This window comes from Amyelois transitella, chromosome 19 (assembly GCF_032362555.1).
Source record: "Amyelois transitella isolate CPQ chromosome 19, ilAmyTran1.1, whole genome shotgun sequence".
NCBI lineage: Eukaryota > Metazoa > Arthropoda > Insecta > Lepidoptera > Pyralidae > Amyelois > Amyelois transitella.
Genome location: NC_083522.1, coordinates 259441 through 275804, shown reverse-complemented (window position 1 = coordinate 275804; position 16364 = coordinate 259441). Strand labels below are relative to the sequence as shown.

The 16364-nt window shown below is 40.4% G+C and overlaps 2 protein-coding genes across 2 annotated transcripts; one reads left to right on the top strand and one right to left on the bottom strand.

The window, feature by feature from the left end:
• Positions 1-157: 157 nt before the first annotated feature.
• LOC106136593 (NADH dehydrogenase [ubiquinone] iron-sulfur protein 3, mitochondrial) lies at positions 158-1137 on the bottom strand. Its single transcript, XM_013337190.2, has one exon. The coding sequence runs from the start codon at positions 1012-1014 to the stop codon at positions 217-219; it is 798 nt and encodes a 265-aa protein (XP_013192644.1). The 5' UTR covers positions 1015-1137; the 3' UTR covers positions 158-216.
• Positions 1138-1175: 38 nt separating this feature from the next.
• LOC106136582 (uncharacterized) lies at positions 1176-16322 on the top strand. The gene is made up of 11 exons (XM_060949472.1): positions 1176-1340; positions 1560-1773; positions 2039-2145; positions 2898-3406; positions 3784-3895; positions 4244-4484; positions 4997-5187; positions 5720-5861; positions 7159-7383; positions 7494-7607; positions 10541-16322. The coding sequence occupies exons 2-11, from the start codon at positions 1585-1587 to the stop codon at positions 11537-11539; spliced, it is 2829 nt and encodes a 942-aa protein (XP_060805455.1). The 5' UTR covers positions 1176-1340; positions 1560-1584; the 3' UTR covers positions 11540-16322.
• The last annotated feature ends 42 nt before the right edge of the window (positions 16323-16364 follow it).

Below are 16364 nucleotides of genomic sequence, written 5' to 3'. Positions count from 1 at the left end.
CTCTGGGAAAGAGGCGTGATTTTATGTATGTATGAACAACCCTTTTGAAGACACTGGGCTAGGTATGACCTCTCGGAACCTAACAGCTAGGTATTATTGTAACTAGATACTTAAACTATAAACGTAAGATAAAAAAGTGATTTAAATAAAACAGAGGTTGATATCAATATAATTTAATTTATTTATGTACATAACAACTACACTTAGAGTAGTGATCTACTCTTTCTTGGGTTTGTCTTCTCCAGGATTGACAACCTCTTCGGCTGGATTGCCTCGGAAGTTGGGGAACTGTTCCCATGGCGCACTCAGCTCAAAACGCCTGAATTCCTGGGCCAACTCCAGGGGTTCCACCACTACTCTCTTCTGCTCATCATCATAACGAACCTCAACATAACCACTCAATGGGAAGTCTTTTCTGAATGGGTGGCCTTCAAAACCATAGTCAGTTAAAATTCTCCTCAAATCTGGGTGGTTGGCGAAGAACACTCCATACATGTCCCAAATCTCTCTTTCGTACCAATTAGCAGCTTTAAATACGTCATTCGCGGAGTCTACTGGTGATAGCTCGTCTGTGTAGGTCTTGACTCGGATCCTGGCGTTGTAGCGCAATGAAAGCAGGTTATAGATGATCTCGAATCTGAACGGGCGCGTGGGTACGTCCATGCCAGCGATATCAATGAGATTAACGAATTGCGCGCTGTGGTGGTCCTTCAAGAACGACAACACGGGGATGACACCTTCAGGTGGGATCAGAACCTCGAGTTCGTTGCCCGAGGTTAGCTGCACCTTTTGGACGTATTTGGGTAAACAATCTGCGACGTATTTACCGAAATCGATGAGCTGAGCTTTCTGCATGGGATCTAATTTAGCAAAGGTTGGTCGTGTCTCCACTGATGCTGCTGTTTGATCAGTTTTCGTTGCAAATTGCTGTACTGCTGCGGGCCTCATATTATTCAAAATAAGTCTGCTCATATTGCCCGCCATTCCGGCAGTGCGCTTTAGGAAGAAGGACATTATTTTTATTTAAAAGACTTTATCCTTACGTAAGAAATAAGAAACTTTAATTTTTCGAAAACAAATCAATTCGGGTCGGGTTTGACAGTTGACACTGGTTTGACATGCCACTACTTCATAACATATGTACCGATTGTGACATTGCGATTATTCTATAACTTGCAGATGTCTGTGCTTTTGTTTTGACTAAAATATTAAAATGTCATCTAAGCAAATAAATCGTTCAGCAACTGAGTGAGTGTAAAACACAGAAAAAAATACAATTTAATCTTTGAATTTAATTCACTTTGTTTTAAAGCTTACTTCCGAGTGTTTTTTCATTTCACGTGAGTTTTGACTATTGTTTTGTTTATTGGTGATATTGGATCACTATTAAATTAACGCCAAAAACAACAATTGTAAACAATCCGAGTAGCATGCTTCGACAACATAAATAACTTTTACGTACTTACCTACACATTGTGTACATTTCTTGTTTACTCTTTAAAAAAGTTCTATTTATCTCTCATGATTATCTCCACCCGAAAAAAGTTTTAAATTTTCAGTTTATGCTGATCGAGCGCATCGACCATGGATGCCGACCTGAAAGAGCTCAAGTCGGTGTTCCGGTCGCTGGTGGTGTCCAGCCCGAGTCATGTGGACATGCGGACGCTGCTGCGCGACTACCGGCAGATGATGGGCGCGCCCATCCCGCTCGCCAAGTATGGCTACAAGGAGCCCCTCGCCTTCCTCAAGGAACGGTGCAGTGATTGCTTTATCGTAAGTAATATAAACTTTCTGCTGACAAATGTCACGTTAGCCTGCTATAAGTGTGTGCGTATTAGTCTGATAACATTGAACTGTCTATTATTATAACTTGTTGTTTCGAAACTTTATTTAAAACTGGCTCATCTGCTCACATGATACTGGCAGTAATTCACAAGATTGACTTCCATTACCTAATTTTTCTTGCTCTAATAATTGTGTGAAAAACAAACCAAGCTGTACCAACGAAATAAATAAAAATATGGATATTTTGTCACAGTTTCATGGTGCACCAAACAATCCTACACTCACCCTGATTGTGCCAGAGACACTGAAGCATATTGACAAATTTGTGCAGAAACAGAAATCAAACCCGTCTGTCAAACTGTAAGTTGATTACTCAATTTTATTCTGACTATATTTCTGGGTAGATAAAACCTTATGCTCGAGATAGGCCAACACTCGGACAAGCATTAAGAAACGTTACTCTAGTTTTAGTTCAAAACATTGGTAATTTTTATTAATAGACGGCCTCTGTGGCGCAGCGGTAGTGCGCTTGTCTGTGACACCGGAGGTCCCGGGTTCGAATCCCGGCCAGGGCATGATTAGAAACGAACTTTCTCTGATTGGCCAGGGTCTTGGATGTTAATCTATATAAGTATTTATTATAAAATATAGTATCGTTGAGTTAGTATCTCGTAACACAAGTTTCGAACTTACTTCGAGGCTAACTTAATCTGTGTAATTTGTCCCGTATTTTATTTATTTATTTATTTATTAATAAATATTGTTTTTTTTTTCTAATTACCTGCTACTGTCAGTCATGATAGAAGGCTGAAGGAATAAATAATAAATACTGGCCATGTCAGCCATGCCGAAAATACAGTCGGACTCGCTCACAAATGAACCCTTCGTGCATTCTAAACAAAAAAAAATATGGGAAAATTTCAGCTTTAAACCTATGACAGTTTATGAGATACATTCTGGTGACAGACAGACGAACAGACAATCAGCTGAGACTTAGTAATAGGGTCTCATTTTTACCTTTTAGGTAGGGAACTCTAAAAATGTCAGAATCATAGAAATCAGAATAATATATTTGCGTATTTAATCTAAGTGACACCATTACAACATTGCAGTAAAGGCAAAAGACGGAGCGTCCCAGGGGCGATACCACAGTTGGCAAATACAAATTCAGGGCCTGACCTGATTGTGAAAACATTCCAAGAATGTAATATTAATTCAGTCAAACCTTATAATTCTACCATAGCAATTGATGAAAGGAAGGAAATTAGGACATCGCCAAACTCGAAAGCAGACGTCAATCATAATAAAGACGAATCCCCAGTAGTTCAGAACAATAATCACATAGAATCTTCATGTGAAGTCACATATGAAAGAAACCATTGTCAAAACATAAAAAGTTCACAAAAAATCAACAAAAATAATAGAAACAGTCGCCCCGCACGAATCACTCCAGAGAAAGTTGAAACAAATGATCATAATAATGAAAACTCTGGTGATGCAGTCCGTAACTTCTTAAAGAAGAGGACTCCTCTGTACAACAGCCAGTATTTGGACAGTTCCAGTTCTGTCAACGGTAAGCTGTCATCTGCGGATGATGATTCTGGGAGGCAGACTGCGTCTAGTGAGTATTATTAACTCTGAAGCTTTGAACATAATTGTGACATGATGTGATCTGAATCAATGAAATAAAGTAACTTTGTATTCGTTATTTTGCCACTAAGTGCTTTGCATACTATATTATGTAGCATATAAGATAATTAAAAATCCTTTTATTTACAACAAGCCGTAGCGTATGTGGTTGCACAGTCCAGAATCTAAATTCTCTGTGACGCATTTTTGTAGAAATTGTATTACCTTTACTTTGTAAATCGAATACCAAAATTTAAGTAATTGCTTAAGGTACAGTCACTGATGAACGTATTATCACAAAGTCAATGATACAGTTATTAAATCGTTCAATATGCACGCAATGACTTATAGAAGTTGTCGGTGTCCCAGGCAACAGCATCAAGAAGGGCATGGCCTTAGAAGAACTGAAGAATGAGGTGGTGGAGCTTGTGGAGAGCCATCCCGAGGGAGTGTGGTGCACGCAACTGTTGAGGCTTTACAGGTGGGTTTACAGGCTAAATTTGACCCTATTGTTTAAAATCAAAAACAATTAGGGGTTAAGTTTTTCAGATTTTACGTCGAGATTTCTATGGTACCTATAGAAGAACTGTGAAGTTGAAAAATTGTTACAAATTTATGTTTTAGTAAATTTTCTCATTACTCCGATAATGGCAATATTTTTTGAGTTAGCCTTGTTGCGGTCTGATCATAACGGTTTTTTCATAACATGCCGTGTTCGCTCCGAGAAGGTTGGCAACTCCATGCCATATTATGTATGTCACTAACTTTGTTTGCTGTCCAGCCAGTTAGCGGCCAAAAAAAAAAACAATAATCACCCAATGTAACATAGAGAGCGGCACCAGCGCGAGCTGAACTTCGGGCGGTTCGGGTTCACGAGCATCATCAGCCTGGTTTGCACGCTGGACGGGCGGCTCAGCATCGCGCGGCCCGAGCACACCGGCGACTGGCGGCTGCGGCCGGGCCGCGCGCCCGCGCCGCGCCCCGCCGCCCGCCCCGCCGCGCGCCCGCCGCGGGGCTCCACGCTGGCCTGCCACGTCGACCCCGACGACGCCTTGCCCGGCATTGATTTCGTGAGCATCTTCTACAATAGAATAGATTTATTTTCAAAATTGGATACAAGGTATCACTTAGTGACGTCACATCACTTAAATCTAATTATAACTACTACTGCTTTCAAAGCGCATGTGTAGAAGAAGCGGCGGAACAAACTACACTGCAGCATTTTCATCGGACGTCAACTTCCTTCTGTCGCTAGTGTCGGCAACATTCTCACCTCTCACAGAGTTACCGGAACTGCGCTTTTTATTATAATGTTGGCTGGATTAGGTTAGTCATGTATTCCATCACATTTATGGCACAACGGGACTCCTGTCTGACCTCCGCTACTTTTGTATGGAAACAAATACACACATAGTGTGAAAGATTTTTCAAACTTTATACAGATTTACAGTACAAAACAAAATCATCTTCTGCATTTTTATTGATTATTTATTTTATATATTAGGAAGAGCATCTGCTGAAGTACTTTGATTTTTTTAATGACGATGATGCAGATGACAATATAACGTTGTTATCGTACCAGGACCCGGACGTGTTCCCCGTGGACTGCATGCACTTCATGGAGAGCATCCCGCCGCTGCCGCTGGGCGACGTGGAGGCGGGCGCGCTGCTGGACGTCATGGTGGGCGAGGTGTACTCCCCCTCGCACTTCTGGCTCATCCGGCTCGGGGAGCTGTACCACATCGCGATGGAGGACATCATGGACCAGATGACGTGAGTGTTGCCAAGGCCTGTGAACAACGGCCACATTTTATGACAATTGTTGGAAAATAATATTGTTGTGTAAGTAAGTAAGTAAATGCTTTATTGTTCACTAAAGGAGTAAAACCTAAAAATGGAGTGTAAGTTATCTAATGACGTGATGTTTTAATTTTACGAAAAAAAACTTTAAATCGAATTAAATTTGAGTCGAGAGTACCCGAAACCGCAGAGCTTGCATGAAGAGAGTTGTGAATGTGGATGAAGCGAAGGAAGTATGCAGAGATCGTGGCAAGTGGAAAGTGGTAGTCTCTGCCTACCCCTCCGGGAAAGAGGCGTGATTTTATGTATGTATGTAAATTTGAATGTGGCAATATGTAGTCACTAGTCATAAATTAAACCTAGTATACAATGGGAATTTAGTGCCTCGGTAGTCGAATCGATAAGGTGCTCGGATACAATGCATTCTGGAGGAAGAACACCTACTTTAATATTTCTCAGTGATTTTGCCTGTAAATAAGTATTACAATGAATATCTTATTTCCAGTGAATACTACACGAATGGCGAAGGTCGGGACCGCTTCCTAGCGAGCGGGGCCGTACGGCTGGGTCACTACTGTTCTAGCTACTTCGATCGCGACTGGCATCGCTCGCTCATCGTCAAGATCATTGATAGCGAGACGGTTAAGGTGAGTTTATATTGTACGAGAGCATTATTGGACTGATGGTCTCGGATGTGGTTCTCGGTAAAATTTGGATTTGGAACGTTAATAGAATAGAATTGATTTATTTTCAAAATTAATATTACTGCTTCCAAAGCGTATGTGTATTTACAAATGTCAAATATTTGGATGTCAATTTACAAATATCTTAAATCTAAATCATGGACGAATGCATATTGCCTACATTTAAAAAAATGTGAATATAAAATTATGTCAGTGTCAATGTCAAGCCTCCGTGCTCAATTAATCTATGAATATAACTAAAATATCCTAGCTTAGCAGTTGCTACATCTGTCAAATGCCTAATATGTACGACGAATAGCAGACGCTATGCTGCAGAACTACGCTTTTTAGAAAGTTTCGAAATGTGAGCTTGTCATTTCGAATTCGAATCTAATTTTATTCTTAAGAATGTAGTACTATCCACAAATAATATCTATTACCACTTAACAATATCATCATTTGTTTGCCGCACATTGGGAAGTGTAAACTTAAGGCATCATCTTATTTGAATTTAACATTAAGTTGTAAACTAAAAACCAGTTAGAAATGGGGGCTAAAGTGTGATTTAAATCATCACAGGTTTCACTACGACGGATCATCTTAAAGATTAGTGACGTATCATCTGCAAAACACGATGCCAGTCTGTTTCTCAATCATACAAGGCAGGTCGTTGATATATACCAGAAAGAGAAAAGGTCCCAAAATGGAACCTTGCGGTACCCCCTATTTTTCCGTTAGCTCCTTTCGATTTTATGTTATTTAAATCTACCTTCTGTAATATTTCACTAAAGTATGATTTAATTAGTTCAATGGAATTAGTGTCGAACCTGTAATGAGCGAGTGAGATGATAAATTGATGCCTTTAAGAGGTTAATAAATAAATTAACAATAGGTTAAAATTGTGTAGGTATAATATTAATTGAATCGAGGCATTATCATTTCTGATCTTAGAATTATTAAATGAAGTAGTTTTGGCATTGTTATATTTATTTTAGTGGTTTGTTTCCGATATATATCGGATCTGCAATTTTACGTAGCGATAATCTAATATTAGATTATCGCTACGTAAAATTGCAGAAGCGTTGTGACATTGTCGCTGGTTGTGTATGAGGTTCGACAATGCTCACTGTCGATTTTGTTCGTATACTTGTGATACAAGTGGCAGTAGTCGTCAAACCAGATGGTAGTTATTTTTAAATGCGACATCATCACAACACTATCGTAGTGTAAATAAGGCTCAATTTGTGTCGTCGCGGTGTAGGTGCGTCACGTGGACTACGGCACCGTGGACGTGGTGGCGACGCGCGGCCTCAAGCCGCTGCTGCGGCAGTGGGGGCAGCTCCCGGCGCAGGCCGTGCGCGCGCGCCTGGCGGGCGTGCGGCCCGGCGCGGCCGGCCGGCGCTGGCCGCACGCCGCCGCGCACTGCTTCCTGCGGCTCGTGCGCGACGCGCGCCTCGTGGCCAGCGTGGCCGCGCTGGACAGGGAGGTGAGACACAGCCCGCGCTGCTTGCTGCGCCCGCCTTCAATTATATGTTTAAATCTTCAAACTTTCTTACTTACATTTCCACGTCATACTTACACCGTCCTATCTTTCAGGAGGACATCCTCGAAGTGTTCCTTGTGAACACGTCCACCGAGAAGGACGACTGTATCAGCGCCGCTCTAATCCGCTCCGGCCACGCGGACCCTCGTTCAGACTCCTGCGTCCGAGTGAGTACCCTCCCTCTCCTCACAGACTCGGATTCGGATCCCGAGACGGACGTCCGAGGCCTCCTCACGACCATCTCACAGTTCCATGACGATACCGCCAGCGAAATTTCAGCTTCAGCTTCGGAACTTGTCGGACAACCAGCGAAGAGGCTCCCGACTTGGGAGTGCCCCTCTCCGCAACCGGATGATGATGAATTAGACGGATATTTGGATACAGATTTCAGCAGCCTACTGTTAGGACACGACGGTCCCGGAATTGTACAGCGTTTGAGTATTAATAAAGCGTCGGACGATCGATTTTGTGAACAGAAATATCGGAATTACAATGGTCTTAACAGCCTAGAAGATAGTAAAGAAGTAGAAACGCCTATAGTATCCCCACCGCGTTCGATGCGATTAGCTCGACTTCGCTCACTACATTCTAAGACTAAAGACGAAACTAGTAAAAGCGACGACGCGACAAGCGTAGCGTCCCTCGCTTCCCAAGCGTCGCGTCGACTCGCAAGGCTTAGAGCTTTACACGCAAAAATTACTAAGTCACCAACTAGTTCTATAGTGGCGCCATCTGTAGAAATGTCGTCGATAAAACAGCCGCGGTCTAAGTCGCCGAGTTCCGACGAAAGTGTAACGAGTGTGTCGTCGGTGACTAGTCGTGTGCTGCAGAGGAGATTGGCTCTAGCAAAAATAATTAAACAAAGCGCCGAGAAATAATTTGTTTTACTATGCTCACATTCACGCAATTTTATTGTTTTAATTGCATGTGCTCTCATTGATGCGATTTTTCTACTTTATGTAGGAAATGTAGGTATCGGTTAGGGTGCTTGCTTTGAAACTATACTTTTCATATCATATGTTAGTTCCTAATAATTCACCAAGTACGCAAATATTTTTGTTTTATGTACTTTACGTACATAATGGTAAGATACCTAACTAATAACGGTACTGAATATACAAATATTTTCTTAGCGAATTAACCGCGATATACGCGCGTTTTCTTAGTTAGTGTAATCATGTATTCTTAAAGAATATCGTGTGCATAATTTTGATAAATTAATAAATCTCTAGACAAAATTTTTTGGTTCATAAAAAACTCTGGGGTTTCTTAAATTTTGTAAGTGTTATTCTTTAATTTATTTTCCGACGTGTGACGACTTTTAGTCGCGAATAATTATAATCGCGCTTTCAAAATTTCTTCAGGATTGGAGCATAAATACATCCGTGCAAGTTTCAAAAGAACAACGCATAAAAATAACAAAATTGGAAAGACCAAATAATTTTATTTATTATTCTTTTACAATACAATTGTACGATCCATTAAATGGAAAAATGACCAACAGTTGCTAGATTAAGAAAAAAGTTTAAAATTTATTATGTTTTTTCAAATAATGTTCTTAATATTTTCTTTACTTTTTATTTACATTTGACATCTGTGTTTTTGTCTTCTTTTCTATCTCTAAACAGTTTCGCGTGGCCGGAGTCTTCAATTCATTACCTATTTTTCTGGACTCAATTTGTGATGTTTAGATGAAACGTCACAGGTGTCAGGTCAAGAGTGTTGAGGAATAATTTAGCCGAGAAATTCGACTGCTCTGCACTGAGGAGCAGGCGTCTGGAGGGCATTGGCAAGCAGCTGGTAGGAGGCTGGCCGGACTGGTAGGCAGCTGGAACTGAAATCTGAAACTAACCATATTGCACTATAGTATATGTACTAATAAGTAGCGAATCTAAAAGGAGGATACAAAAAAAGGCGAACTCACGCGCCCAGTCCTTTGCCTTTGGACTACCTTAGCGTTCACCAAGTTAAGTAGCCCTCTATTCTCTAGCGGTTACTTGTTGGATCTCGTGTCTATAGCTAAATCCACACCCTCTTCAAATTTGTAAAACTATTTCTAATAAAGATTGTAGTTATTCCATGCATTTTGAAATTATCTCACATCACTCTTACCTGCGACGTTTTCACAGTGGCGCCCAACGTGGCTTGTCATATACATTTATTTTCAAAAACAATATAAATGGAAGCGAAAATCAGCGGGATTGTTTATTTGTCAATTTCTAATTCTTCACTCAAGATTTTTATTAAAGCAAAAAAGATTTTTGTTTTCAATAAGCAAAGATTTTTTTTTTGTCATAGTTAATAATTTATCCAATCACCCGTTTGATTTGGAAACTTTGGAACGATATAGCCAATTGTGTATTATAAAAGATAATTTAAACTTTTAAGGCTTTTTGGTTGGTCGAAATTTTATTTACTTTTTAATGCGTTGCGTCCTTTGAAATTTGTTCGCTAACATACATACATACATATGATCAGTGATGAGGACCAACTTATATATAAACCCATATCTCGCTTTACCTAGCCTTTCAATCGTATCGAGACTGTTGTCTCTGTCCACGCTGTAAGGGATAAATATGTAATACTTATAGATGTCGCGATAGACGCAAGCGGACGAACTCGCGTCGGTCGACGTTGTAATGTACGGGGCGGTACCGGGCGTCACACACCGGCGCGACGTCCACCGACGCGGCTGACGCGTGCACACGACTCTATGACAAAATACTGTCCTCGCGATCACTATTGTAAAAAATATTGGCTTGTTTCTTTTGGAATTTATTTTTTAAACTTTTACATATGGATGATAGTTTTAAGGGCAGGTTCAGATATAGTTTTGGTTTTGTCGTGTGCACGCAAACGTCAATAATTATTTTAAGTCGCCGTCGCGTGGACTTTTGGTTGCGAATACACTTCCCTGGTCGCTTTTGCAGAAAAAATTAAGGCAGATACTGAATTTCAGACATTTTTCATGACATTGTCAAGCTTCGCAAAAGCTTTTAACTTTAACTTTGTAAGTTTATTCATTCTATCTGTCTTAAGTTAGTTCTGTCGGCGTTTACCTCGGAATGTACTCACGACCGAATCGCGCCGTGTGTTTCAGACGGGCGAGTGCTACCTGTTCCCGAAGTTCGCGGCGCTCGAGAACGGCGCGACGCCGAACTTCGCGGAGATCAGCGAGTACCTCCACAACGGCATCGCGCTGGATTACGTGGACGACTACCGGCGGCACGTGCCCGACTGCCTGCCGCCCGCCGCGCCGCTCGCCGCCCTCCCCTCCCCCCACCCCTCCACCTGCTCCGAGTCCGGCCTCTCCTCACCTGAGCCCCCCTCCCCGCGATCCGCAGCTGTTGATAACTCGATACCCTCGGCTCGTGTGGCAACAATAGCTAACAGGATACCGTTGTTGCCGCCGGCGATTTCTCTCACTATAGACTCCACCTCCGCTGGTATACAAGTAGAACACTGTAACAGCGAACCGGCACTTGGCAGTCCGCGGGATAGATTAATATCGCCAAAACATACAACACCTATACATTCTCCCCAGCCGTCGCCGACGCCGGCGGTCGTTTCCGAGTCCTCGCCTGTGAAGCCCGCGACCTCGTTGCCCACGTCCACGCCTCCTGTTGAGACCTCGTTGCTGGCAACTACGCTCCCCGTTTCTACTGCAGCGGTGCTTACAACTCCGTCACCCAATCCACAGCCCACCCCTACTCCTACACCAGCACAAGTTCCCACAACTGCGGCGAGTGGCGTCACGTTATCAATGAGCGAATGCGAGACCTTCCAATACCTAAGCCGAGTAGACCCAGTCGCGGCGCACTGGTTCATGCTGGGGGCTCTCGGCCGCGCGGCGCCCCAGCTCTCCTCCTCACTTAACATCGCCGCGGAGTTCCGCCCCGCCCCGCCGCAGTTCCGGCCGAACGTGATGGCGCCGGAGTTCCGTCCGCGGGCGTTCCTGCCGCCCCCGACGCTGCCTCCCTTCCCCCCGAGCTACCCCCCGCAGCAGATGCCGATGCCGTGCATGCTGCCGCCGGCGCACTACCCCCAGTTTGCGCCCCCCGCCAACTTCATGCCGCCCCCCGGCTTTGGCCCGCACTAGCGCCGTCACCGTATCGCGTGAAAGTCCGCCTGCGTCTAGAGATGTACAGTAAGCCACCTAAAAAGTGTACCATAATAGTGGTGTAAGTACTTTTCGATGTGGCCCACTGTATGCTGTGATTTCGTCCACTTTGTGTAATTAGATTATAGGTGTTGAGTTTTATAGAATCTCTTTGTAAGTTGTATACGCTGTTTTATTTGACACTTCTTTTTATTTCACATTTTTGTATTAAGTAGGTACTTCTTAAAATTATAAATAATTGATCAAGTTGATTCAAAGTCGTTAGTGCTAAAATAGTTTCGTTCCAGTATGTCTGTTATAATTGACAAAAAATTTTTTTTTTAAGATTTAATGTATATAGATGATTTTGTGATTTGTGATGTACGTCTGGGAATATTGCCACTGCAAGCATAATTGAGACTTAATCTTTCCACTTGCAACGATCCTTGTATACTTTTGCACTTTATAGTTAATTATTATTCTCTGTATGCTACCTCTGTGTAGGGTACTCTTGATCTGGGCTGACTTCTCCGATTTGATTAGTTCGTTTGTCTAGACATTTCCCTTCCACCGTTATCTTACATTGTCATTTTACATTTGCAAAGTACTTTCATTCATCCTCTCTATAGTCAAATCATCTAAGCATTCCATTTTCACTCATTTTTCAATGATCATATTCCTTAATAGCTTATAAACTGGAGTTTTTTCATTTAGGCGATAGGTTAGCAACCTGTCACTATTTGAATCTCAATTCTATCATTAAGTCAAACAGCTCAACGCGGCCTGTCAATTTTTCAAGACTGTTTGCTCAGTCTACCTCGTAAGGGATATAGACGTGACTATGTGTATGATGTGTGTATATTTCTTAACTCTCATCTCCATTGCGTCTTCTCTGCTTTCATGTGTCTTCTGCCACACCTAACAACCTGCCTCTATGCATCGCCTGATGAACCTTTGTAAAGAATTTCAGGCCGCTACTATGCGGTCAGAAGTTCGGGCCCGACATGCTACGCTAAGCTCTATTAACTACCTATGTTCCCCCATTCACACTCCTTTATCACTATCACACCTTCCATCTCCTGTAAACTTTGATCGACAAACTCGGTCACCTGCTCCAGTCTTCTCCTCCGATCAAAATATTACATTTTATCCTTCTTCTATCCTCTTCTTTTTCATTTCTGCCTCCTAACTTTTCACTATCTACTGGAACTTCTCGGCCAATGACGCCAGTATAACCTGATGAACAAAGATAAGACATTCAACCAGTAACTCATTTATACTGAATCCACTTTAAAATTAATTTTAAAATGTCAAACAAACATTCATGAATTAGTTGAACAGCCAAGGTGGCACGACATATCTTCAACTAGCACCTCGCCAAATGTTGTAGTGCGTTGTTGATTTCATAATAAATTGTCAGGCACGTGGGAATATTATCGGTAATTTACTGGAAATTTTGTCGGGAATATTTCCAATGTAATATATTAAATGAATAAGTTCCAGTATCAAGGCGATCATAAACACATGTGAATACAATATATTTGATTTTAATTTGAATATTAATTAATCAATATTCCCAATAAAATCCCATTAACGTTGCCGGCAGCGATTGGAAAGTGAAAGATTTAATCAAGTTAATTAAATTTTTTTTTTCAATTGACTTAAAGTAATTTATAACTTACCTACTTAAATTTGTTGACATTACTTATTTTTGTTTCGACAGATATGTAAAAAAATTCTACTTCTTTTAAACTATATATATTGTCATTGTTTTCATCTTGTTTCTTTTTTTTATATCAATAGTCTGAATTAAATCCAAACCTTAATGCATAGTAATAAAAATATTTAAGGGCCCTATAAACAATTTGTAGGATATCGATACATTTTTTTTTCGCCAAAATGGCATTTTGTACATAAAACTAAATGTTAAGTAACTGATTTCTACATTAAGATCGATATTTGTAATTGATGTGTACATAAATATAGTTCATATCAAACAGTGAATATATAGAACGTACGTTCAGTATTTTGTAACATTTATTAGTCACTAGTTAAGAACGAGGGCGGGTGTTCAGCATTTAATTTACAGTTATTATTATAGTCAAGTGCTCCGTAAATCAGGGTTATGTCCAAATTGCAGTGACTAGAATAGAAATTTTCCCGATTTCTACAAATTCTATTGGAGACCTTAAAAAATTAGTGTTATATTATCTATCAGTTATATATACTCAAATTTGTCCGGGGCTTCGCTACCCGGCAAATTACCGAATTTTCAGAAAATTTAGGAACGGTATTTACTTAGATTTTCGTAAGTCCATATAACAATCTCATTGCCAAATTTTATCTTATATGGTAGACTTTGAGCACCTTTATTCATTAGAAACATTAATACAAATGTTAATAATATAAAATGGATATTTAGTGTATTCATACTTGTGCCTGTAATTTTAAATAATTTGCTGCCTAATGTCATGTATGTATGTACATATGTGTATGCCTTTTAAGTATAGAATGCAAGTCACTGCCGTATTGGAGCCACTTAATGGGCGTCTACCTACCTCGACGTAGTGTAAGATGTAATGGATATACATAGTTTATAAATTTTTAAGATCTTGTATGTATAAGTTACATATTTTTAAGACTAAGTTCAAAAATTTGTATAAGTGTATAATGTCATATAAATGGATCGGTCACGACACGGCACGACTTACATAATAATGTAAGTAAGTGTACCTATATGTCGCAGAGAAATGAGGATATCACAGATTTCTCGAAATCCCTAGGTATACCACGAAATCACGAAAGATGGTGAATATTCCGATTTAATACATCTTCTTACTAAAAAAAATATTAGTGATATGACAAAATACTATTTCAATCTAGTGATATATCATTTCACTCATCTAAATCTAGTGAAATAAAGAATGAAATAGGTTCGTCCTAAGTCCTTTTAAAATTAATTGATTAACCTAACCTAACCTAACCCTTTTTTTACGTGTGGAAAGACCTTCGTTTACCCGGCCGGGTACGGGAAGCCGGACGGGTTATGTGGGGCTTGAACCCACTAAAACCATACGGTGCCAACGCCTACTGCTTCGTTGCCAGGAGCATGAGCTGCCCTCGCTCATATTCGTGACGCGGCGGCCGCTTCAACGGCGGCTTCCTTCCGCTCCCAGTTGTGTCCGTTTGGGTAGAAAGAGGGAGAGAGATACATTGGACGATTTTTACTCGGAGGTATCCGTTTTTCTGACATTTCACTAGATTTAATTTAGTGAAACGACATTTCACTGACTATTTTAGTAAGAAGGCGTCGTAAATAAGAATATTCAACATATGCCGTGATTTCGTGATATCCCTAGGGATTTCGCGAAATTTCTGGTTACTTCATTTTCCTGCGACATATATATATACATAAATAGCATAGCAGGGATAGGCGATTTAACTTGGGGATTCCTCTTGTAGGTGATGGGCTAGCGACCGGTCACTAATTGAATCTCAATTCCATCATTAAGCCAGAGAGCTGTACGTGGCATTTCGGTTCTCGAGACTGTTGGCTCCATGTACCCCGCGAGGAGAGAGAGGAGAGAATCCTGCAAGCGTTTAGAAATAAAAACTTTATAAATCGTAGTTGCATTTTTAACGTAAAATGTAAATAATGTTTGGTTCGAGTCAAGTGGGAAGATGTAGTCCCTGCCTACCCCTCAGAAAAAGAGGCGTGATTTTATGTATTTTAAGTTAGACTAATTGGTTAGAATACCATAAAAGACCAATTGTGATTAGAACTAGAATATGGGATAATACGTGAAACCAATTTATTACATAAGTATATTTTTTCTTTTAATAACCAGATGTTCTATTCTTAATATGTTATAGACGTCAGCAAAAACTCGTAGAGTGTAAGATAGGCTTACTCTGAAAGTTCCTTATAGTCGCATAAAGTAATAATTTTTTGCATTTAAACATGTCGTGACTGTTTCATTATATAATATTAACTGCATTAAAAGTAACAAAATCGTCATATTTGTATTAACTGTATAAGTACCTAAGACAAAATGCAAATGTTTATAATTTAAAAAAAATGTAAGTAGCGTGGGATGTATGCATGGGCGTAGGAGCTATGTGTGCCGAGCCTACCCTAAAATTGATTTTTTACTACTACCTAACAAAATAATATGGCTAAAAAAGGGCTTGCGGCGCTATTCACGAATGTTAGCAAGACATGTCTCTGTCAGCGTTATACGTGAATGGCCTCTTTCCACCCCAGCCCCCGTGGCACGGCACGAACTATCGCTCCAAAAACTACCGCTGTTTAATTTTTTATTATGACGTGAAATGCGACGTACCTACATACATATCCGTGAGTTTGAGGCTCAATCAAGTTTTGAATAAATAGATATATAAATACAATTTCAAAATAACGCTTTGCTACAGGGGCGGGAAACTATCAAGATATGCCCATGCCCGTTTTGATACGACGACTTGATTTGATGTGTTCTGTGATAAAATCAAAACTTCCAAATAAGGATAAGTTCAAAAGTAAGTGCACATTTATGCGGACGATTTTGCACTTTTATTTATACCTAACGCAAAAGTGCTAGGTAGGACCTAGCAAACTAGTTATAAGTTTCATGACTTTTCTTCTTCTTAAACAGGCTGCCTTTAGATTCCCCTGTAAATTAAGTTTTGGGAACTATAACGGTTATGTCTGTTTTTTTTTGTTACATTTGACAAATGAAAATTTAATCAGTACTATAAAATTTCTGTTGGTACATTAAAAAGTACATAAATGTTTAACAAGTCTTTTATTTACGTATTTATTCCATTT